General features: G+C 42.2%; 1 protein-coding gene across 3 annotated transcripts; it reads left to right on the plus strand.

Moving 5' to 3' along the window:
* Positions 1-278: 278 nt before the first annotated feature.
* On the plus strand, positions 279-3,407 carry TPBG (trophoblast glycoprotein). Of its 3 annotated transcripts, none has more exons than XM_005614819.4 (2): positions 279-422; positions 1,120-3,407. In XM_005614819.4, the coding sequence occupies exon 2, from the start codon at positions 1,459-1,461 to the stop codon at positions 2,719-2,721; it is 1,263 nt and encodes a 420-aa protein (XP_005614876.3). In that variant the 5' UTR covers positions 279-422; positions 1,120-1,458; the 3' UTR covers positions 2,722-3,407. The 3 variants fall into 3 exon arrangements, with proteins under 3 accessions (XP_005614876.3, XP_070079618.1, XP_023506477.2); XM_070223517.1 differs by lacking the exon at positions 279-422 and adding an exon at positions 493-754; XM_023650709.2 differs by lacking the exon at positions 279-422 and adding an exon at positions 871-889.
* The last annotated feature ends 19,516 nt before the right edge of the window (positions 3,408-22,923 follow it).

The raw sequence follows: 22,923 nt of genomic DNA on the forward strand, positions 1-22,923 counted from the left end.
TGCCCCCAATGAGGGTGAATTCCACAAGATTCACCAGCCGTTTCGTTCCTGTCCCTGGCAAATAGAGTATGCAAAATGAGGAACCACCAAAGGATGCCGGAGAGGGGGGAGAGAAAGGGATTCCCTCACCTTTTCCAGCACATTCCTCGTCAATTTCCAGCAAGAGGAGGTGCGCACCCCAAATCCCCCAGCCTCCTTTCTTAAATCTCCCTGCTGAGGGCTGCCCAGGTTGGGCCGCGCGGCCGGAGAAGCCCCTCCCGTAAGCTTGGCCCTCCCCCGTCCCCCAGGTTGGTTTTTCCCAGCTGCGGAGGTTGGGCCAGGGGCTGGGGTGCGAGGAGAGTCGGCGACCGCTGCGCCGAGCCGGGAAGTCGCCGCGACTCTGGTGGGACTCGGAGTTGGGTCGGAAGGTGGCGGGCGCGGAGGTGAGCGGTGGGGAGCTAGCGGTGAAGGCAAGAACCGGGAGGCGGCGCCAGGGCTCCCCCCATCCTTGGGCGGGAGAGCAGCGCAGGTCCGGGGTCCCACCGCCGCTGTGTGCGCGGCCCTCCCCTCCCCTTTGGAGATGCCTTGAAGCCCCTCTGGGATCTGAGGGGTTGGTGGGGGCGCGAGCTGAGGGGTGACAGCTGTAAGGGTCTCTACTTCCTGCTAATCCAAGATGGTACTAAAAGAGATCAGAAGACTCGTGTAACCTGAAACTTCCCTCTCATCCTAACCGGGACCCGGAGGATAGGTCCGGCGGGGGCGGAGGCCCCGGAAGGCAGGTCGCCCGCGGAGGCGGTGGGGGAAGGAGCTGGGAGAGTGAGAAGTTTGGTCGGCAAGGCGCTGGGGATTAAGCGAGAAGTTAAACGCGGGGGACGAGTCTGGTCGGGAGAGGAGGGCGGGAGCTGGAAGGGTATATATAGTGGGGGCCGGGGCAGAGGGGGACTTGGCGCTCCTTGTCTCGGATCGCGCCCCTCTCCCGCGTGAGGACGTGCGTGGGACTGGGCGAGGCGAGGCCCTGATGGGTTTACGGAGGGAGGGCTTGGGGACAGAGTGGGGACGACTCGGTTTGGAGAGGCAGTTCGTGCACTCGGGGAGCTGCCGCTGCCGCCGCTCCTCACGCTTTTCTCCTGCTTGTCCCAGGTCGCGCAGCGGATCCCGCGTGAGGCGCCAACAAAAGAGGCGAGGAGGTGCCACCCGGGGGCGGCGGCAGGAAGGGGAGCAGGAGGAGGAGCGCGGAGCCGAGCGTCCCGAGCCGCCGTGCGTACTTGCTGGAGGGAAGGGGCGGGGGAGTCGGCCCCGGGAGGGGGACGCCCGTTGGCGAGGGGGTTAGCCAAGTTCCGGCTGCGGCGCTTCTCCTCGTTCCCACGAGAGGAAAGTTTCCTCCAGACTTTTCCGGCCGGCCCACGCCCTCCGGGCCCAGCTCCCGAGCCTTCGGAGCGGGCGCCGTCCCAGCCCGGCTCCGGGGAGACCCGCGCCGCGATGCCTGGGGGGCGCTCCCGGGGCCCCGCCGCCGGGGACTGGCGGCTGCGGCTGGCGCGCCTGGCGCTGCTGCTCCTGGGCTGGGTCTCCTCGCCCGCGCTCACCCCCTCGGCGGCCTCCTCCACCTCCCCGGCGCCGTCCCCGGCCTCCGCCGCGTCCGCCCCGCCGCCGCCGCCCGGCCGATGCCCCCCACCGTGCGAGTGCTCCGAGGCGGCGCGCACCGTCAAGTGCGTCAACCGCAACCTGACCGAGGTGCCCGCCGAGCTGCCCCCCTACGTGCGCAACCTCTTCCTCACCGGCGCCCAGCTGGCCGTGCTCCCCGCCGCCGCCTTCGCCCGCCGGCCGCCGCTGGCCGAGCTGGCGGCGCTCAACCTCAGCGGCAGCCGCGTGGAGGAGGTGCGCGCCGGCGCCTTCGAGCATCTGCCCAGCCTGCGCCAGCTCGACCTCAGCCACAACCCGCTGGCCCGCCTCAGCCCCTTCGCCTTCTCGGGCAGCAACACCAGCGTCTCGGCCCCCAGCCCCCTGCTGGAACTGATGCTCAACCACATCGTGCCCCCTGCCAAAGAGCTGCAGAACCGGAGCTTCGAGGGCATAGTGGCGACCGCCCTGCGAGCGGGCCACGCGCTGCGCGGCCTCCGCCGCCTGGAGCTGGCCAGCAACCACCTCCTCTACCTGCCCCGGGACCTCCTGGCCCACCTGCCTGGCCTCAGGCACCTGGACCTGCGCGACAACTCCCTGGTGAGCCTGACCCACGTGTCCTTCCGCAACCTGACACACTTAGAAAGCCTCCACCTGGAGGACAACGCCCTCAAGGTCCTCCACAACGGCACGCTGGCAGAGTTGCAAGGCCTGCCCCACGTCAGGGTCTTCCTGGACAACAATCCCTGGGTGTGCGACTGCCACATGGTGGACATGGTGGCCTGGCTCAAGGAGACAGAGGTAGTGCAGGGCAAAGCCAGGCTCACCTGTGCCTTCCCGGAAAAAATGAGGAATCGGGTCCTCTTGGAACTCAACAGCTCCGACCTGGACTGTGACCCTATCCTTCCACCATCGTTGCAGACTTCTTACGTCTTCCTAGGTATTGTCTTAGCCCTGATAGGTGCCATTTTCCTGCTCGTTTTGTATTTGAACCGCAAGGGGATAAAAAAGTGGATGCATAACATCAGAGACGCCTGCAGAGATCACATGGAAGGGTATCATTACAGATACGAAATCAATGCGGACCCCAGGTTAACAAACCTCAGTTCTAATTCGGATGTCTGAGAAACATTCGAGGACCAGACAAGGACACCTATGCATGAGATGTAGACTTAAGCTTTATCCCGTCCTGGGCTTGCTCCACCTCCACCCTCCGCTAGAGACACCAGTGACCTTGACTGAAAGCCACGAGAGGAGTTGGCTCCCTTGTTATGTAAAGTTCTTGGTGTGGATGAACAACTGTGCATAGTGTTTTACCCTCTTCCTTTTCTTGGAACTCCTCAACACGTGTGGAGGGATTTTTCAATTTTCAGCATGAATATGGACTCCTGGCTGGCTGTTTCTCTTAGTACAGTTCAAGGTGTAGCAAGTGTACGCATACAGATAGCATTCAACAAAAGCTGCCTCAACTTTTTTGAGAAAAATATTTTATTCATAAATATCAGTTTTATTCTCATGTACCAGAATTGTGGAGAAAATGATTGCATCCCCTAAACTGCCTGCAGACCTTAGCAAGCTCTTCAAAGTAACTCCGTAGTACACGGGAGCACCTGCATCCGAGAGCATGCTTACATTTTACTGTTCTGCATATTACAAAAAATAACTTGCAACTTCAGATAACTTCTTTGACAAAGTAAATTACTTTTTTGATTGCAGTTTATATGAAACTATACTGAAGTTTTTTTATAAACTGCATTGAGATCCAACAGACTAAATTGTTAAAAAAAATTCAATAAAGATTCTTAAAAGAATTACAGTTGTGTTAAGTTTGCTGCTTGAAAAAAGGATTAGGGACAATGATATTGAATGATCTTGGTTCCGATGATAATTAAAGTATTACTTATAGCTTAGAATGAAACTAGAGCAATGTCTTATAGAAACAGACTTTGCAGATAGTTTTGAGATTGTGGATCCTTTTAGGATTTAAATAGAGAATTTGAATATTCATGTGAATAGATTTCTCATGATCCCAAAGTTAATTCTATTTATGAAACAATTTTGTAAGAGCACTATGAAGTTGGTAAGAAGGAAGAGTTCTGTATGATAAATAGTTCACAGTTTATGGATTTTTCTAGGCTAAGTTGTTAGGATAGGACAAAATTATTTACTTAATAAAGCTGCCCATAGGAAATTGTTCTGTGGGTCTTTAGAGCAGACTATGAAACAAATATAATGCAAATAAAGGTATGAAAATGAAATGTCTTAAAAACATAGAATATTCTAAAATCGATTTTAAAATATAAATTTAAAAAATTTCCTGAGATCATAATGTAAATTGGAACTTAAATTTTCTTGAGAATATTTTTTTTAAACATTTAAAATGGAACATACTGCTCGATAGTTATTCAGAGACCCAGCTAATTTGTTTAAAAAATTGTCATGGGAGGATATGAATTTGAGGAAATAACCATAGATACATGTCTTTGTCCATAAACAAGTATCTCAACTAATCATAGGTTCTTATGTTCAGTTCAGTATTTAAGAATTTGGGGATATTTTGATTTTCGCTAAGCTCTATGTTAGTATATACTCCTTTGTGAAGAATAAATCACATTTATGTGTAAAAAAAAGCAATTAGTTACTCAGTTGATATTATTAATAATAGACATTATTTTCTTTTTTTCAGAGTTTATTATTTGCCAATTAAGGTTAAAGGCAAATTCTGTTAATAATTTAAATTATTCTGTAAATAATTTAGCCATTATTGCTTAACTAAACTTGTATCAGTAAGTCTTAGGGCCTCCTTTCCTTTTAAATTGATTATGTTCTGCTGGGTTTTATATTTGAAATAAAATTTACATTTCCATATTTTAATAAGTGAAATAGGATTAGATAGTACTTTAGGTTCTAGAAATCTTTGCTTATTCCTTCTTTGCATTAAATTCAGAAGTTTTCAAAATATGGCTAAAAATATATGAATCTCTTCCTTGTTTAGACTGTATACTCAGAATAGGAAGTTTTAACTATATTAAGTTTCATAGGGCTCATTTATGAAATATTATAGTATTCATTATTTATGGGTTATGCTTCAGATCCTACAATTACCTGAGAAAAGGTTACATATAAGGTGCTTAGTATTCCATTAAACATTCTAAGTGTTCACCAGGAATTCATAAACTGGCTGGCTGCCATCATTTCCTAAGAATGGTAAGAATATTAGTCTGACAAAAATAGTGAAATCGTCTAATAAATAAGAGCACACCATCTTAGAAACTACTGATGGACTTTTATTGGTAGTTCTGCTCATAGTGTGGAGAACAACTGATTCAATATCTATAGAGTCTATTCAGAGGAATTATTTCTTCTTCATCCTGTGATAATCTAGCAGTTAAAAACTGAGCTTCGTCTAAGATCCAGGAAAGCGGTGGATTCATTAGTCCAGCTTATCTCATCATCAGCTCGCTGAAGCAAAATCTGTGATAATGTGAAGCCGAGCTTTTGCTTGTTGGCCGGATGGCTTTTTTGAAGTTATGATTTCTTGCTGCTTTTTCATCTCCTTGCTTCTTCCTTTGTATGGACTCCCCAACTTGCCACTGCTCTTTTTGCTATCATGTCACTCCTTGCTATTCTCCAATACATGGCAATAGAACATTTTTAAGGTAAAAAATATTACTGTTAAAAACAATTGCTCTTGTGCAGTCCTAATACTCTAAGTCTATAAGCTTATAAGGCATTCTGAGTGCCTTGGAACATAGGTGCTATATAAATCTACTAAGTGTAAGGGAATATTGGAGAAATGAAAAAAAAGTCTCATCACTTTAATTGTACTTGTTTTAAACACTGTTCCTTACTACCATTATGTATTATTGATCCTAGAAACCTACAAGTAATCCATTTTTTTAAATTTATTTTGGTTGTCAATATACTTTGCTACTCAACTTAACAAAGGTCTTGGCAGAAAACACCCTTCATTTATCCTTTACAAGTTTCATTTGAAGAAAGTTAGAAAAATACTTAAAAAATTTAAGCACTTGATAAATCTTTCGATTGAAAAAGCTATTAAAATGTCCAATAAATTTCTATTTAAAGTGGCAAGATTTTAGGATAACACAGCTATTTGACCCTCAATTGTAACTTCCCCCTTTCAATAACTATTCGGTTTGCAGCATTAATATATGTGTCATCAATTTTGCTGCCACGCGTGACTCAATGGTGACCTATAAGGCACATTTGTACCTTATAGCTGATAGATTTTTCTTACAAAGTAAGGAGACTTTGAAGCATGTTCGATAAAAATTTTTTAAAGAAAAAGGAGCTACATAAATTGGTACCATCAATAATAGGCAAGATTTTCTTTTTTTTTCGGTGGGGAAAGGCTTGGTTGAAATAAACGAACAAGTCACAAATGGTAAATCCTTTTAAAATATCTTGATGGGCAGAAAATGTGGATTATGCATACCTCGCTATTTAATTAGAAATAAGTTACATCTTTGTTGTCTGTCTTTTTAATTAAAGCAGATGTAAAAAGAAAGAAGGTTCAGATGAGCTGTGATTGTTTCCTGAAGGATTCCGTTTTACTCTGTCCCTTTAGCTTAATGCTCCAGGCAGGCGCTTACCTTCTTGAGGACATTGGAGATTTTGCCACCCTAGCTTGAGAGTCTTTCATATCGTTTTTGCTTTCCATTTAAATTTTTCTCCAAAGCCTATAAGAGATACCATGAGGATTTGCAAGGTTAAAAACAATTTGACACGTGCTTCCTTCCTGCTCCAAAATCTGTTCAGGCATTCAGCCTTCAGAGAGCAGCACCCTCAAGTGAAGAAGGACATCTGTTAGACGAGATTCAGGTTTCACTTTTACGCTTGTGCAAGGATTTTTCACAGAAAAGGAGAGGGAAGGGAGGAAATTAGATTTCTAGATAATATATAAGTACCTTGACAATACCTTTTTAAAATCTTTCAGTACTACTGCAGTGCTACACTAGAAATGATTCATTTAAGGAAATATATTGTGTATTGTCCTGGCGATCCTGCCTTCTTTTAGATGGGGAAAAGCAGCTCCTTGATGTTTTGTACAGTTGTTTTTCCATTCCTATCCTTAGAAACGTTTGATTTTAAAATGCAGGGTGGTTTTATTTTGTGTTTTATCTTAAAACAATTTAGCAGCTCTGTCTTTGTGTTGGGTTAAAAAAAACCTAGATCTTAAAAAAATTTAATATATGATTTATATAATTTTGACGAGAATAAGAATTCTTAGCGTTTCAAAGTTGGAAGGGCTCTTGGATGTGTCAAGCTCCGTTTCCCATTCTACAAATGAAGAAACTCGTAATTGTGACATTTTATTGTGTTATATAATGGCAACCAGACTAGATCGCAGGGTTCCAGACTCCCCTTCTAGTGGTCTGTTTGCCACCTGATGGCGTTACTAATTACCTACCTTGAGACCTTTGAAATTCCCGTGTCTAATTAAAAAAAAGGCAATTACTGTGAATTTGTTTTATTGTTTTTGCTTTGCACTCAGACATTCACTATGTTTCAGTTTGCTCTAAATTTCACTTGCAGTGTGTTGAACATTATTACGCTTTAGACTTCTGAATGTGCTTAAAAATGTTTGGAATAATTTTGTCATGGCAATCATTACTGTAGAGCTCCTCTGAGTCCATTTTATGATAGGAAGTTTTTGGAGATTTAATGGTGATACTTGTTTTGAAAAGACAAATAAAACCCTGGAAAGCTGTGCTAGCTTGTGTAGTTCCATCTCAAAAGATGAGTTAGCTCAGCTGGTGAGAACACTAAACAAATGAGACCAAGTTCATGGCCACAAAGTCAGTGAGTCACCAGATGAGACAGTCAGCTTTGTATGCCCCGGTCTGCTCTCCCGGCCCATGCTCCAGGTGCATGCTACCACCAATCCTCTGAGGGCCGAGACCAAACAGGGAATTTAAATCAATGCAAATCCCTTATCACCTTGGGAAACCAGTGGACTGACGGCCAAACCCTGGCAGACTGCTGCTGAGGTGCCAGTTTACTATCTGTACATACGAGGACCAAACATGACAGTCCCTATGTCCTCAAGTGTAGCATGTATGCCACAGATGACAACAGATTTCTTGTTTATGTGAATTTTGAGAAAAATCTGTATGGGTGTCTTTTAATGTATCACCTGGGAAATTAACTAGGTTTGCTTTGCTATTTAAAATAATGTGGTTTAAGATTCAGGATCATTACTACTATATCACAGACTTGCATGTAAATGTTTATACAAACAAATACTCTATGTTTAGCTGATATTTTATGATAATAGGATATATTTGTGGTTCACAGTTTAACTTGGTTAATGTAAGGATACATTTGTTTTCAAGGAAGCAAAAGCTTAAAATATGACCAAATATAGTACTTTCTGTGAAAAGTAAATACTTAATAATGTGTTTTAAAGACCTGAGGATATTATCAAAATAGGCCTTTTCTAAATGGAGGTTTATAGATTTCCTCATTCCCCTTCCCTCCACAGTCTTATTTCTCCCGCTCTTCTTCCCCCGAAAAAAACCTTGATACATAATGCTTCAAGGTCATTCTTGCACACAGGAGAACTGGACTGACTGAAACATTAGGTGGGTCAGTTGGCGAGTAGACATTTCTCTGTATGACACGGTTTCCTTCAGTTTTACCACACAGTAAGTTGTTTTCAGCTTTTAATTAGACACTTTCTGTGGTTATTCTTGTAGATCATGGCAAACACATGGCTATTCGACACTTAAAAGGCATTTTTAAATTAACTCATCTTTCTGGTAGATTATTTAAAAATACAAGGAGGAAAAACACCATGAATAATCCTACCACTAAGGAAAAAGTGTCTTACTATTGAAATAAACTGCCTTGTTTATATCACATTCTATCTTGCCTTTTCATGTACAATGTTGTGAAGGTTCCCCACTATCATTAAAAGCTATTTTAATATCTTGCTTTAAAGTACTGCAGACAATCACATATTTTACACGTATATATAGGACGTTTCTTGCAGTTTTAACTAATGCTCTAATGAGCCTTGTTGGACCGATGCTGTTCCTGTGCTTCTCCATCTCCCATTTTTCCCTTAAAGTAGGTCCTTGAAAGAGAATTATTGCATCCGAGGATATAATCTCTTTTTTCTAACCTCTAAAAATATCTTTGATGTCTATTTAAATTAGGAATATTAAATGTAGACCAGCATAGTTCACTGTATGTTTTAAGCGTCTCAATCAAAACTTTTTACAGAGTACTGAATCATCTGTGGATGGGATTTTGAACAGAAAGAAACTTAAGTTGCAAATTAACTTGTCACTGTTTTTAATCCGCAAATGTCTACTCTTTGTTAAAATAACACAGTCAGAGGATAGCTAAGCCCAGAACCCAGTTATAGAGTGTGTAGGGGGCCGGCCCCGTTGCGGAGTGGTTAAGTTTGCGCGCTCCACTTCACAGGCCCAGGGTTCACCAGTTCACATCCTGGGCGTGGACCTGGCACGGCTCATCAAGCCACGCTGCGTCCCACATAGAAGAATTATAAGGACCGACAACTAGGATGTACAACTATGTACTGGGGAGCTTTAGGGAGAAGAAAAAGAGTGTGCATGTGTGTGTGCACGTGTGTGTGTGTTGCAGGCTGGGAGAGACGGTGTGGGGGTGGAGGAACATCTAGGGAATTAGTTAAGCCAGTTATCAGTTGGCAAGGAGTTTTCAAGACAAACCTATGTCTTCGCCTGAATTCTACTCTCTTTTTAGATGATTTGTGTCTGTATACTTAGAATTAATTTAGATCCCATGCATGTGATATAATTGTGCTAATTTTACTGTTAATTTTCTTTAAAATTTCATTGAAGCCCACGAACCATTTATTCAGTTCATTCAATAGATATTTATTAAGTGCTTTCTATATGCCAGACATTGTTGCATTGGATTAAAAAAAGGAGCTTCTGATGTAGAATTGTTTCTGATCCAGTAGAGAGGATAAGTAATGACGATAGCTGACATTTTGTTGAGTGCTTAGACTGAATCAGACATTAGGCAAAACCCTTCACATGTAAGACCTTATTTCTTCTCGTTTGAGGAGGAAATTGAGGCTTAGAGAGGATAGGTGACCTTCCCAGGGAACTGGATAGCAAGAATCAGGTGTGAGTTTTTTTTTTTTTTGAGGGTCTGCTTCCAGGACCCATGCTCTCAACCCTGAGCTTTAGGAGCAATAAGATGTGAATGACTTTGTTATAGGGTAGAACATGATAAAGCACTACCAGAGATTCAAACAGTATGATACAGGGTTCAAAGCAGGGAGAGAGCTTGTCTAGCTGGGATATTCAGAAGAGAGTTCATGGAGGCGTAGCATTTAAGATGATCTTGAAGAAAAGGCAAATAGAGATGGTGGGTGGAAGAGACAACTCAGGACAGAGGGAACAGCATAAGCAAAAAGCATGAAGCCAATTAAAGACCAAATGTGTTCTGGGAATGTAACATTTGAAGCATTATGTTTATAAAGGAGAATGGTGAAGAGTGAGACTAGAAAGATAAATCTGTAGCTGTGATAAACAGTTTCTATTTAATTCAGTGGACAGAGAGGGAACCGTTGGAGTCTATGAGCAGGGGAATGATATGCATAGCTGGGGTTGTCCCCCAGAGGGTGAGATCAATACCCTTTCCCCAAACTAGTTTGAATATCAAGACTAATGACACCACACATTCATCAGAGGATATGAAGAGGTTTATTAGTCCCATAATGGGATTTTCTGGGAAAGCATGGCTTTGTTTTTCATTGTGATTAAGGGGTGGGGCCAGAGTGAGGGTTTGGGTTTTCATGGTTTAACTACCCAGAAGATGCCAAGGGATGAAGCTCATGGGCCTTCTTATGGGCTTGCCCAGATGTGGGGCAAAAAGCGGGGGAGATAGGGCTTGAAAACTGTCAGTACTCAGACACACAAATGGAATCAGACTCAATTATAATTCACCACTGATGTCTGATTGATGCTGAAATGTGCTACGTCTCATTTAATTGATTTTGCACTTGTTTAAGTAAGCCATTATGGCACTCTCTGAGGCTTACAGTATGAGGCAATTAAGGGAGGTTAAAGTTCCATTGAATGCCTTGTTCAAGAGTCTGTGGTGTGTATTTTGAGAAGTGAAATTCATGCCTTGGTCAGTTGGTCAGCATAATGTCTAGAACTCCAAAGGGGATAAGAAGTGTCTTGATGAGACCTTTTATTTTGGCTTTAGTGTGGGCAGATATGTGTGGCCTTGAAATCAAGGGTATATGTGAGGTAAGAAATTCCACAGTTTTTTGCCCAAAGGAGGTGACCTTGAATAACGAGTTGTTGTTGCCATTGATTGGACTAAGTGGCCAGATGATTGGTAATGCCCCAAAATTCTGTAAAAAGATGGACAGTGGACCAATTTTTGTTCAAGCATCTTCTTTTGCTAAGATGACTGCATGAAGTTTGGCCAGTTGTGCTGACCCGTGAGTCTCGTCCTTGATCAAAGTGGTCCTGGTTAGGGGATGGATAGCAGCGGCATGCTAGAGGGCTCCCTCACGTGTTGTGGTGACCTTACCAGAGGTAAAGTTTCTTTTCTGATTACTCAGTTCTCCCTAGGTAATCACACATACACACACACACTCTCTAGGTGGCCAGTAGGTCTGGGAAAGGGGTGACTTCCTTAGTACCATCGCATCTGGCAAGGGACTGAGGACAGGGGAAGCCAATCCCTCCTGCAGGTGTGATATGCCAGAAGGCCTAGGTTTGGCTCTAGCCTGTAAGTACCATTTTCATTTTAATAAGGAGGCCTCTGTGACTGTGCCAGATCTGCTGGATGCTGCCTCAGTGATCCAAGGCATAAAGGGGAGCTGGCTGTGGAGAGTCCTGGGCTCAGGGCCTGTGAGGGCCTCTGTTTCCATAGGCCCAATATGCAGCCAGAAGTTGATATTCACAGGGTGTGTAGCACGGGGCTGAGGAGGGCAGTTTCTTGTATTGGAAGCTCATGGGCAACTTGTTGCCATCATAGGTGGTCCAGAGACTCTAGGAGGCACGAGAGGATGTTGCTAAAGCTTCTACAGTGAAGAAGTCTCTGGAAAGCATGGGAGTGCCTATTGTAGTGTACTTTGGACAGATTCTAGAGCCTTTTGTGGGAGAGGACCCTGTTCAATTCAGGCCAGTTTGCAAGTAATAGCATAAGTGAACTTAAGTAAAATTTGTGAACAAGTAATGTGTTACCTCTAGAACCTAAAAAGATGTTGGATTTATTTTAACGTTGTGGATGCTCAGAGGGTCGGTCATTGTTTTCTGAGTGTCAGGGATGGAGCAGCCCTTGACAGACAAAATCATTCCTAGGAATTTAGCTAAGGCCCTGTACTTTTTGTGGGGCAATGGCCCATCCCTTTAGGTGAGCTCCTTTGTGATTGTTTGTATGTCTTGAGTGAATGTGTCAAATGAATCTTAGAAGGGGAGGTTGTCATTGATGTAGTATCATACCTGTGTTCCTGGAGAAGGGTGGATGTGGTGAAGATCTTGCCTGAAGAGATTGTGTGGGAGGGTAGGGCTGTTGAGATACCCCATGGATAGCCGAGTAAAGGTATATTGTGTCCCTTCAAAGGTGAGCTCACATTGTGGCCGAGAGGCCGTTGAAATAGGAAACTTAATGGAACATATTTGCCAAACATATGATGGCAAAGATTTTCCAGTTTCTGATTGGCTAGAGTCAGTAATTTTAATAATATTGGGTACAAGGGCCTTAATTATGGGTACTATGGCGTTAAGGTTGTGATAATCCACTGTTAGATGCCATTCATTTTTTATCAAGTTTGAGCATTGGGCAATTAAGAGGAAAGCAGCAGGAATAATGGCTCCTTCTTTTTGTAGGTTTTATATGGTGGATCATAATTCCTGTAGGCCTTATTTTAATCTGTATTGGGCTATATTAACTATTTTAGCTGTTGGGGGAAGGTCTCTGAGATCACATTCTGTTAGACCAATTGTAAGGGCCAAAGACTTAATTTTATTTCAGTTTATTTCTTGTTGGATCAAAGCATCCATACCAACTACAGGATATTTTAAGTCAGTGGGCACTATGACCATGAGAAATTTACGCAAGACAGTAGTTCTGGTGGTGAAGTTTGGCAATTTGTTGGTAACTCCTCTCAGAGTATAGGGAATGCCTTGTTTAAACTTATTGGGATCCCCAGCTATAATTGTAACTTGGGCACCAGTATTGATTAAGGCCTTGAAGGCCAATTGGTGCATCTTAGCTGATGTTAAAATTAATTTAGAACCTATGTTGTATAGGCACAAAACCCGATCAATGTCCTGTTGTATCAATTATTTTAGTATATTTTAGATTTGTCATTGGGTCAAATTGCCAAACATTGTCTCGCTTTCTGATTCCTTCCCCTGTAGCAAATTCTCCCTCACTTTCCCTTCGTGATTACTGCATATACTTTAGGGATTTCTTTCTATTCTGCTCATACATATGGATTTCTTCCTATAGAGAGTCCCAACTGTGTATTGTCAGGGTTAGGGACCTCTCCCATGGTAACTGTTGCTTTATTGTGTTTAGGGACCCTGGGCTTAAGTTAGTTTTGAAATAACTCTTTGGCATGTTGTTAAGTCTGTGCACTCAATAGGACCTAAAGTATTTGTCAGTCCATTTTACAGTTATCCAATAAGGTGATGGCATCCTCTTAGGAGGATGCTTTTCATAATGTTCTGTGCCTTATAGGGGTGCCATGTATGTTTTTCTTTATAGCCCTTGATGATCAGGATTTTTTGGGTGACAGAATCATAGACGGCAATAAAACCAGACATTTTAGGCAAAGGGTCCTAGTGAGCCCTCTGTTTTTAGGAACATGGACTCCAGCTTGCCACATGGTGAATACTCTTCCTCACACAAGTGGCTACCTGATGGGCTTGTATATTGTTCACGGTATCAGTTTTTCTCCTGTGTTCTCTAGAATGGGGCCAATGCCTGGTTGATAGGCAAACCCAATGGTCACAGTTTAAGCAGAATTGAGACATACAATTCAGTCTAAGACATACTGATAGGTCTGGGCTGAGACACATGACCCAGGACCACTTGAAGGAGCCCCCACCCCCCAGTCCCATAATTCTGTATCTAAACCCCAATTATCAAAACTTCTGATTTAGGTTAACTGTAAACAGAGGCTCTGTAGGACCCAGCAGATGCAGCACTGCCACAGCATAACTCAAAGCACAAGCTTGACAGCAGCAGCAGCACGGCTCCACGTGCATGCTCCCCAGCAGGCATCAGAGCCAGTGAGCAGGCCAAGAGCAGGAGAAGAAAGACCCCCGTCAAAGGTGGTCATCAACTAGACCAACTGCTGACTCTACCAATTGTGTTTTGGTTGCCTCGTGGAGGACAGGATCAACCTCCCCACCCAAAATTGTTTTGGATTTTAATATCGATGGCACCACACACATACCCCAAGAGAGTATAAAAAAGTTTATTACTCACATAATGAGATTTTCTGGAAAGAGCAGGGCAGATATCCAAGCTGTTCTAGACTGGCTTAAGCAAAGAGAGTGGCTCTGATTTTTATTGTCGCTATGGGGTGGGGCCAAAATTCCCAGGGTTTGTTTGGTTTGAACTCCTTCCCTCCCCTGACCGTGCTGCGGGAGAGAGTGCTGGGGCCTTCTTATTGGTTGCCCAGATGTAGGGCAAGAACAGAAGGAGGAGAAGAGGGGCTTGAAAGTATCAGAGGTCACACATCAAAAGTGGAGTCAGATTCTTTTTTTATAGGGGAAGTCCTTAAATAAGTTTTTTTTTTTTTTCCTGAGGAATATTCGCCCTGAGCTAACACCCATTGCCAGTCTTCCTCTTTTTGTATGTGGGTCGCTGCCACAGCATGGCCACTGACAGATGACTGGTGTAGGTCCATGCCTGGGGACTGAACTGGGCCACCAAAGTGGAGCACACTGAACTTAACCATAGGCCACCAGGGCTGGCCCCCAAGGAGTCAGATTCTTTATTACCCTTTTGCTCCAGGAAGACTAACCTGGCAGTGATGAAGGAAGAGACAGCAAACTATTTTAGTAGTTAAAGTAAGATGGTCCTTTCTCTTGGTTTTTAACTCAACAAATTAAAAAGAAAAAGCTTCCCTGCTCAAGTCTAAAGATGCTGCCACCACTTAGCAGGCCACTTGGCTTTGCCCTTTGAGCGAGTGAATGGAGGAGACTGGCTGCATCTAACCAGATGCATCCCATATCTACCCTTCTTTCCTCTTCTATCCATTGATAGATGTTCTAATGAAAAATGAATTCACCAGAGAGATTGCTCGAGTAAATGTGCAATCTTAATAATTTAATACTGGCTAATCAACTTAAATGTTGGATGATATTACATTTCAATAGTCCTTAGACTAAATTGATCACATATAGGTAGAGTAGTTTTAAATTAGCTTTACACTACATACTGCAGAGACATTTTATATTACTGAAGGAGGTGCTTTTTATTTAACAAGTGACATATTTCATAATTCCTTATGTCATGTTAATATGCTCCAGTACCATTCTAAGTACTTGATAAATATTAAGTCATTGTGTCCTCTTAATGGGATATAAGGGGACAGTGTGGTAGGGACTGTTTCATAGATGAGGGAGCCGAGGCTCATTGGAGGTTAAATGACCTACCCAACTTCACACAACCAGGAAGTGGTGGAGCTGGGATTTGAACTCAGGATCTTAGAATTTGAATCTGGCTCCAGAGTTCACAGGTTAACCACTGTGCTATATTGCCTCTCACATCTACCATGATAACCACAATGCTATAGGTTCTTAGACAAATTAAGAATGTATCTATAAACAGGTTTCTCTTTAACAAGTATGGTGTATGGGATTATGGAATAAGTGATCCAAATAATTTCGCTTTTAAAGTCTTTAGTTTTTCATTTTTTGATGTTAAACTATAAACAGAAAATCGCTACATTTCAATGGTATTTAATATATCTGAAGAAACAGTAATAAAATAATATAAGGCCCTGAATAAGATGTTGTGTATGGCAAATAGCACCACAAGAATTCCATTTGCAAAGCTAAAATGAAAAAAAAAATCACAATAGCTTAAAAAAGAAACACTTTCTTTAAGAGTGGTCTTGCTGTTTTACTTTCAATATCTAGATGGGTTCATAGATTTCCTCTGTGACTTTAAATGATTAGTTTTATGCTATTGGCTGCATCCATTTTTGGTAAATGTTTTCCACAAAGGGAAACTTAGTTTTGAACATCGGTGTAGTAAGACCAGCATAGATGAATCAGACATTTAAAGCCTTCCTTTGAATGTCTTGACCTTACTTATCTGATCTGCGGTCTGTGTCTCTCATTTGAATAAGATGGCTGTGGCCTTCCCCCTGTTAGGGTTTAGAATAATTTGTCACATCTCTCCAGCTTAATCTTGGCTGAACACTTGCCCTGTGGGTGGAGAAGCTGAGAGCAAGCACTCCTGCCCTCTTTGTATGTCTGCCGGGGTGTTAATTGCAGTGTCCTTACCAAGGCCCAGCTTTAGGATTCCTCTGCTACCCATATAAACTGTCCCTGAGATGCTGCAATCAATATATTTTTCAAATAACCTGCATCTTCGTGTACAAACTAGCTTCTTGTTATTTTAACTGACTTTATTTGTCATATCAACATAATCACCACCCAGTCCAAAGAAACAACTTTTTTGACTAACTTGACCTTTGGAATAACATACAAAATGCATTCTTAGATTGACTTCACTTTTCTTGCCCTCTACTTGACTGTTTTGCTTGTGCAGGTTGCCATAGTGTTAGTCTGAGGGTCTTTGGTAAAAGATGTAGCAATATAAATAAAACCCAAAAACCGTTAAGTCTGATTTTTCTGTGTGTCTCACCTGCCCCTTGTTTGGAGGTAAGCTGTTTAGGCGTTGGGAAGATCTGACTCAATTCTATGGCTCTGTGTTACAAAAAAATGGCATTTAAATAAACACAATCAGCAATGTTGATGTTTGGGATATCTGACGATTTGTTACTGTCCTTTGTTTTGCCTGAGAAACTCAATATGCAGCCAACAATTTGCCAACAGAACTGAGTGCAGAGAGTCGATGGTACTTGACTAGATGGAACTAGTCTTGGCTAATCTTCAAGTTGAGTTGAGTCCCAAGCCGGACTGAGTCTTGACCCAGGAGGATTTTCCTACTGACGATGGCTTCTGGAGTCCCTAACTGTCGCCAAAGACTCTGGCAGTACCATAGTCTCCAGTGGAGACCAAGCGCATTAATCTGCATTGGGTTCAACTGGGAGTGGTGGGAAACTCAGTCAGGTAAATTTCTCTCAGATGTTCATAGATTTGAAGTCCAGAAGTGGTATGCCAGCCTTGCCCTACGAAATCCTCAGGAACTCAGGAGGCTTCTAGCTCATTGCTCCCCCATCCCTGGTAGGCTGCCGAAATCCTTTTGGTCTAAATTGGCTTGAGTCTGGGATCCCTTTAGGATGAGCCCTTGGGAGTCTTCATTCAGTAGCAAGGGGACAAGTTTTGAGAAAATAGCATACTTGCCAGGATGCTTTTTTTTTGGTCAATGGTGGGGAAAAGCTCAGCCTCTCTATATTTTTAATTTTGTTTCTGACTATTATTTATGTAGTTTGCTTATTGAAAAGCAGAGTTTGTATTAATTACAAATATGGTGAAAGCCCTAAGTTTTCTTTGGGGGCAATGTGTCTTTCTTTCCCCTGTAGCTAAAATGAATCATCTAACTGTGGTGTTTAAATTAGTGAGGTTTTCAGTTCAGGAAATATTTACTCAACACTTTCTTAGGGCCAAGGACTATGCCAGAGGACATGTGGAATAAAAGATGAACAAGATAGAGTTGATACATTCTCATAGTGGAAATTAGGCAAGCATACAGATAACTATTATACAAAGCAAAATGTGAGTATAAAAGGTACACAGTCTTGTGCAAAACCAAAGGAGAGATTACTTTTACTGGATGGCTCAGAGAAGGCTTCGTGGAGTCAATGTCCTTGGATCTGGGCTCTAGAGGACTAGAGACAACCGTTGGTTGCCTATCTAACAGCCATCCCTATCCCCCCATTCTCCTCCTGGATAGTATAGCCGACCTCCCATTTTGGAGGCTGAAATGCTAGATGCTTTTATTTCTCAGCTTCTTTGAAGCTAGAAAATGGGCATAGATGATTCCTTTCAATTAGTGCCATAGCAGAGGTGTGCTAAGGGCATGCTGGTAAAGGTTTTCCTTCTCTTAAAAAAAGGTATATGAAAGGAACTCTACTCCTCTTCCCTTTTGACATAGGATATGATGCCTGGAGTAGTGGCAACTATCTTGTGACTATAAGGAAACAAGCCTGAAGACAATGACCAACATGCTGAAGATAGCAAAGTAGAATGATAGAAAGCACATGGCTCCTTCTATCTCAGAACTTCTTGCTATGTAAGGTAATAAATGTCAGTATTGTTTAAGGCACAGTTAGTTGAGTATTCTGTTATAGGAACCTCTAAGCATCCTGACAAAGTAGGATTTTTCCAGGAAATTTGGGGTTAAGGTGGGGATGGGTGAGGTGAAATGGTGTTGCAGAGAGAATATCCCAATCAATAGAAACAGTGTGAACAAAAGTGTGGAGTGGAAAACCTCAGGTTATATTAGGGAAAGAGAAAATGGTTTGGTTTGGTTGGAGCAGAGAAGAGATGATGGCAAGTAGTGGGAGGTAACTGGTAAGATAGTTTGGGACAAGACCATGGAAGACTTTGTAGTCATACTTAAGAGTTTAGAATTTATTCAATAGAAAATGCTGAGCAGTTGAAGGTTTTTTATTTGGGAGAACTATAATCAAAACTATGCTTTCTTTTTTGAAGAATATCGTCTTTTTTATATATGTATATATACTTTCTCATGGTTACACGTTTCTCCTTTTGAATTTCTCTATCCTGTCATCAAGAACATACAATTTACAAAGTCAAAAAGAGCGGCAGACTATTATGCATTTTATGCTACTACTGCTTAAACTTTATGTAACTGCCTAGCGAGTCTAGTTACATAAGGAAGTTTCCCTCTGATTAACTGACTCTCGCTTAAGCATCTCTAGAATGAAAAGATTTGATATTATGGACACTTTGCAGATGAGAAGAACCCTTATCAGAGATGCTTGTTCTATTTTGCTATGTGATTATTTTGTAGTTTTACCAAGCGTTGAAGCAATTTTTTGTTCTTTTTAAAAGTTTTTTCTTTACAAAATAATAAATTCTTTGTTGTTAAACATTTGGGAAATTCAAAAAGTTAGAACAAGAATTAATCAGCATAGTTCCCTTATCCTCAGACCACTGTTGTCCTTTAAGGTTTTTTTCCTAAAACTAATTTATTCTTAAAGGATTGAAGATGATGCATTGAAATACTTAAATTTAAGTGAAAATATGTAATTGGCACATGCAAATGAGCCAGATAAATCTGATTTCATGACTTGACAGTAAAACATTTTATCATAGCTCTAAATTATCATTTAAATAATGTGTTCTGGCTGTAAGCATATTATTCATTAGGAGTTTTAGTTTATTTCAGAAAGTGGAGGCAGGCTGTGTCAGTACGCAGAGCCGTTGTCCTTCCCCTGTGAAAACTGAGCATACTCTCAATTTTGTTTTGCACTTCCAGAAAGACAGTCACGATCCAGTGGAAGTTACTCTTGTTTTGAACAAATCTTTTCGCAATTTTGCTGGAAGATTTACAGCATAATTCTGTTATCATGAATTCTGAAAATACTACTTATAGGGGACAAAGTATTTGATAAACGAGGGCAAAATAATAACTTGGCCCATTTAAATAATATTATGCCAGACAAAACTAGCTGTTGCTGTTACAGTTGTCATCAAGAATTATTCTTTTTTTCTGTAACTTGTGATTTGTTTATTCCGTGTTGTTGGGACTATTTTAACGAACCTCCAATCGCATGGGGAATTTCTAGAAAAAAATTTAGTCACATTAAAAGTCTCTTATACCCATTATACTGAATTGATTCAAATATAAAAATCATTTTTGGCTTAACTTTAATCATCAGTTCTGAACATTTTAACACCCGCCTCTCCTTTATAAGCACAGTGTTGCCGTATTTCACGTCAGTGCGAGAAGGACGGCAGTGTGCACGGACGTGATCTAGAGTGCTTGTCCAAGTGCAGCTTCCGATTCAGAGGTCTGGGTGGAGCCTGAGACTCTGCATTTCCATCAGCCTCAGTGCTGATGCTGCTGGTCCCCTGATGACACTTTGAGTAACACGGTTTTAAAGAAACAGAAAAAAAAATTGCTCCTGTTACCAAACTAGAAAATGTATTCTGAAAACTGGCTGATAGATCAGTTTAATCACATGTAAATTGGTCGTGAAATGCTGTGGTCAGGAAAGGCCATCCTTCACTATTAAACTATTCACAACTGCAAAAATGTATGAGATTTTAGCTCAGTTACATTTTCTAACTGGTTTTTATTCTGTGCACTTAATAACTCCACAGCCCTGTCATTCTCACACAAGTTTAAATGACAGTCTAGGCGGCAGACATCAAACGCCACAGAGAAGTTCGTATTTTGGAGTTGTGTTTGTAAGGAAACTTGGAATGAGTCTTTTCCAAGTCTTTAAACATATTTAAATTCAGTGGTTTTCATTAATTACTCTTCACAAGTAATTAATGCTCTGTCTGGAATTTCACAGAGCTCGTGTCTTTCAAATGCTGCATTTGTGTTTGAAACCATTTTCCGGACATTCAGGCTAGTTACTGGCCTTTCATAAACACTCCTGAAGCGGGAAAGGGCGAAATTTAAGCAGAACTAATCCTGTAGCTAATAACACATGAGATATTCATGATATAGAGGTTGTGGTTTTGGTTTTTTTTAATGTTGAACTCTGGGCATTTAACAGAAAACTTCTATTTCTGCAAAGCAAGTTTTTTTTCCACTGCTTGTGTAAAATCATCTTATACAAGTAAAGGTTAAGAGAAGTAAATATTTATCTCACTGGTTACAAACAGAGCATTTTAACAAGTTAGGAGCAGACTCCTCTGGCCCATTGTGCTGGCTCCGGAGGGTGGTCCGGGGCCCCAGGCGTGGGTGCAGGCCTGATCCCACCGGACTCATTTCCCTGTGTGCCAACTGCCAACCGGAACTGCGCCCTGGAGGCAGGTCCTGAGGGACAGAGCCAGATGCAAATTAGTTTTTTGGGGAACTGGCAGTTTTTTCTGTGTTACCTGTGGATGTCAGCAGACTACTCATTAAATCTATTTCTGTCAAAGTTTATTTGTCATATTTCATGTTCGTTAAAGATCGTGTCTGAGGTCAGCGATGAGCCCCACAAATCTTAACTGGAAGTGATCCCTTTATTACAAGCTACAAGAATGCCAGACTCTGATAAGTCGGTTATGGGCCTAAAGAGATTTTTATTTCACTTGAAATTCTTAGATTTTCGTTGTATCCTCATTGGCATGTAAATATCAGTTTCTATGGTAGGAAAATTCCCTAATTACAAAATAAGAGTAAATTAGAAATAAGCTTCCAAGAAAGAAAGAACAGAAATGCAGTTATACAACGAGCTGCCCAACTTAAATAGAGATATGAGGACCTAAGATGTGTGGTGTCAGATACACAACTGACTGCTCATTAAATAACAGAACATTTAATAATAATTTAGTACACAGCATTTTTACCTCCGGCTCTCTACCTTCTTTCCTTCTCCCATTCTCCCCACATCAAACTGATTTAACCTAAGTTGAACATTCATTTAATGAGCGTCCACTCTGTGCCAGGCGTTATCCAAAAAGTACCTCCCTGAAGCTAGCTTTCATTGTGGCCTCTGCTCTGACTAGAGCCCTCATCTCACCCTCCCCTTTACACTCGATGACTTTGGATCATGGGAGGTCCCGAGCAAGCTTTTGGTGACCAGTGCTATATAGACATGAAGGGATGGTCTTGATGTGGATCAAGGTTGCCCCAGGGCGAGAAGCCCAAGGCATTCCTGGCCTACATGCCGATCTATACGACATGATTCATATCCAAAGTTAGACAACCACACAATAACCAGACCCCACCTGCACTGATACCATTTTAATGGTTTTTTACATCAAGTTTCCTTTGTCTAGTAAAAATAAGTCATGTACCCATGCCTTATAAATTTAGCCGTAACCCTCAACACATTACAGCTCTTCACTGCCCACGGGTCCTGTCCCCATGCTATTCTCTGAATAAAAGAGCACTACTACCAGACCTTGAGAGTCCAAGAAATCTTTCAACTCCTCGGCTTGCCGAGCCCGCATCAGTGTCAGCCGGAGAACTTGGTCACCTACATCCATTAAGATGTTGACCCTGACTACGGTTCATAGCAAGTATTGTCAGAACACCAAAGGGTACCTGGAACGGGGCCACATGCCTGACTGCACCTGCGCAGCTGGCTAAGATGAAGAACATTTTTTATTGGTTAAAAATAGTTTCCTTTATAAAATTGCCTTGGGATAAAAGTACAAAACTTGAAAAAGTAATTAAAATGCATAAAACAGCAGTGATAATTAAGATAGCATCAAAACTTCCTAGACTAAGAGAAAAGCAAAAAGTGAGAAAAATAGAGTAAGAGAAAATATTGAAATTGTGAGTATGTTTTGTCACAGGTTTTCACTTCTTTTATTAAGAAGATAGGGGATTTTGCCTTAGTTGTATTTTAACATCCGTTTACCTTTCAGTATTTATGGTGTTGATCAAGAAACCAAGATTGCATTCAGCATGATACTGACCTGTTCTCTGTCCACTGATTTCCTGAGCTTTTACTACCGCTAATAACAGCCCATATTCCTGGTTCCTTGTCAGGCAACCATAAGGCATTTAGAGGTGCAACCCAGTAGATACGGTGCAAAACCAAAGTGAAAGCTTGGGACTCTTAGTAGCCACATTTTGACAAGAGGTAATAGACTCCAAAGGTTTAAGGGACATACCACCTTGGCAGGAGTGAGTAAGAGAACCTTCACTGATCTGATGTCAGAACTGCGACAGGCTTCAGCCACTGCAGCTCTTTCTGGGAAGCTGTTCGCTTCTCTTTCTGCTTCTTTTCTGAACATCTGATTTAGCCACATTTGGTGTGGCATGGTACCTGCTAAAGAAATTCCAAATAAATTCCAGAGGAATCTGCTTGATGGTGTATGCTTTTATGTGCGTTTGTACATGTGTGCAAGGGCGCCTGCACATGTGTGCATGTAAGCTCGCGTGTGTGCGTATTTTCACCGCTAACTCTCCTCCTCTGAACACAGACAGCGCCAGGACGGTGAGATTTCCTGCCTGGCTAGTCCCTCCTGTGCTTCTAGACTCAAGCCGCGCTTT

The sequence above is a fragment of the Equus caballus genome, chromosome 10 (assembly GCF_041296265.1).
Source record: "Equus caballus isolate H_3958 breed thoroughbred chromosome 10, TB-T2T, whole genome shotgun sequence".
Taxonomy (NCBI): Eukaryota; Metazoa; Chordata; class Mammalia; order Perissodactyla; family Equidae; genus Equus; species Equus caballus.

Excerpts from the sequence above, each read along its gene's own strand:
- TPBG (XM_005614819.4), top strand. The coding sequence starts at position 1,459 with ATGCCTGGGGGGCGCTCCCGGGGCCCCGCCGCCGGGGACTGGCGGCTG.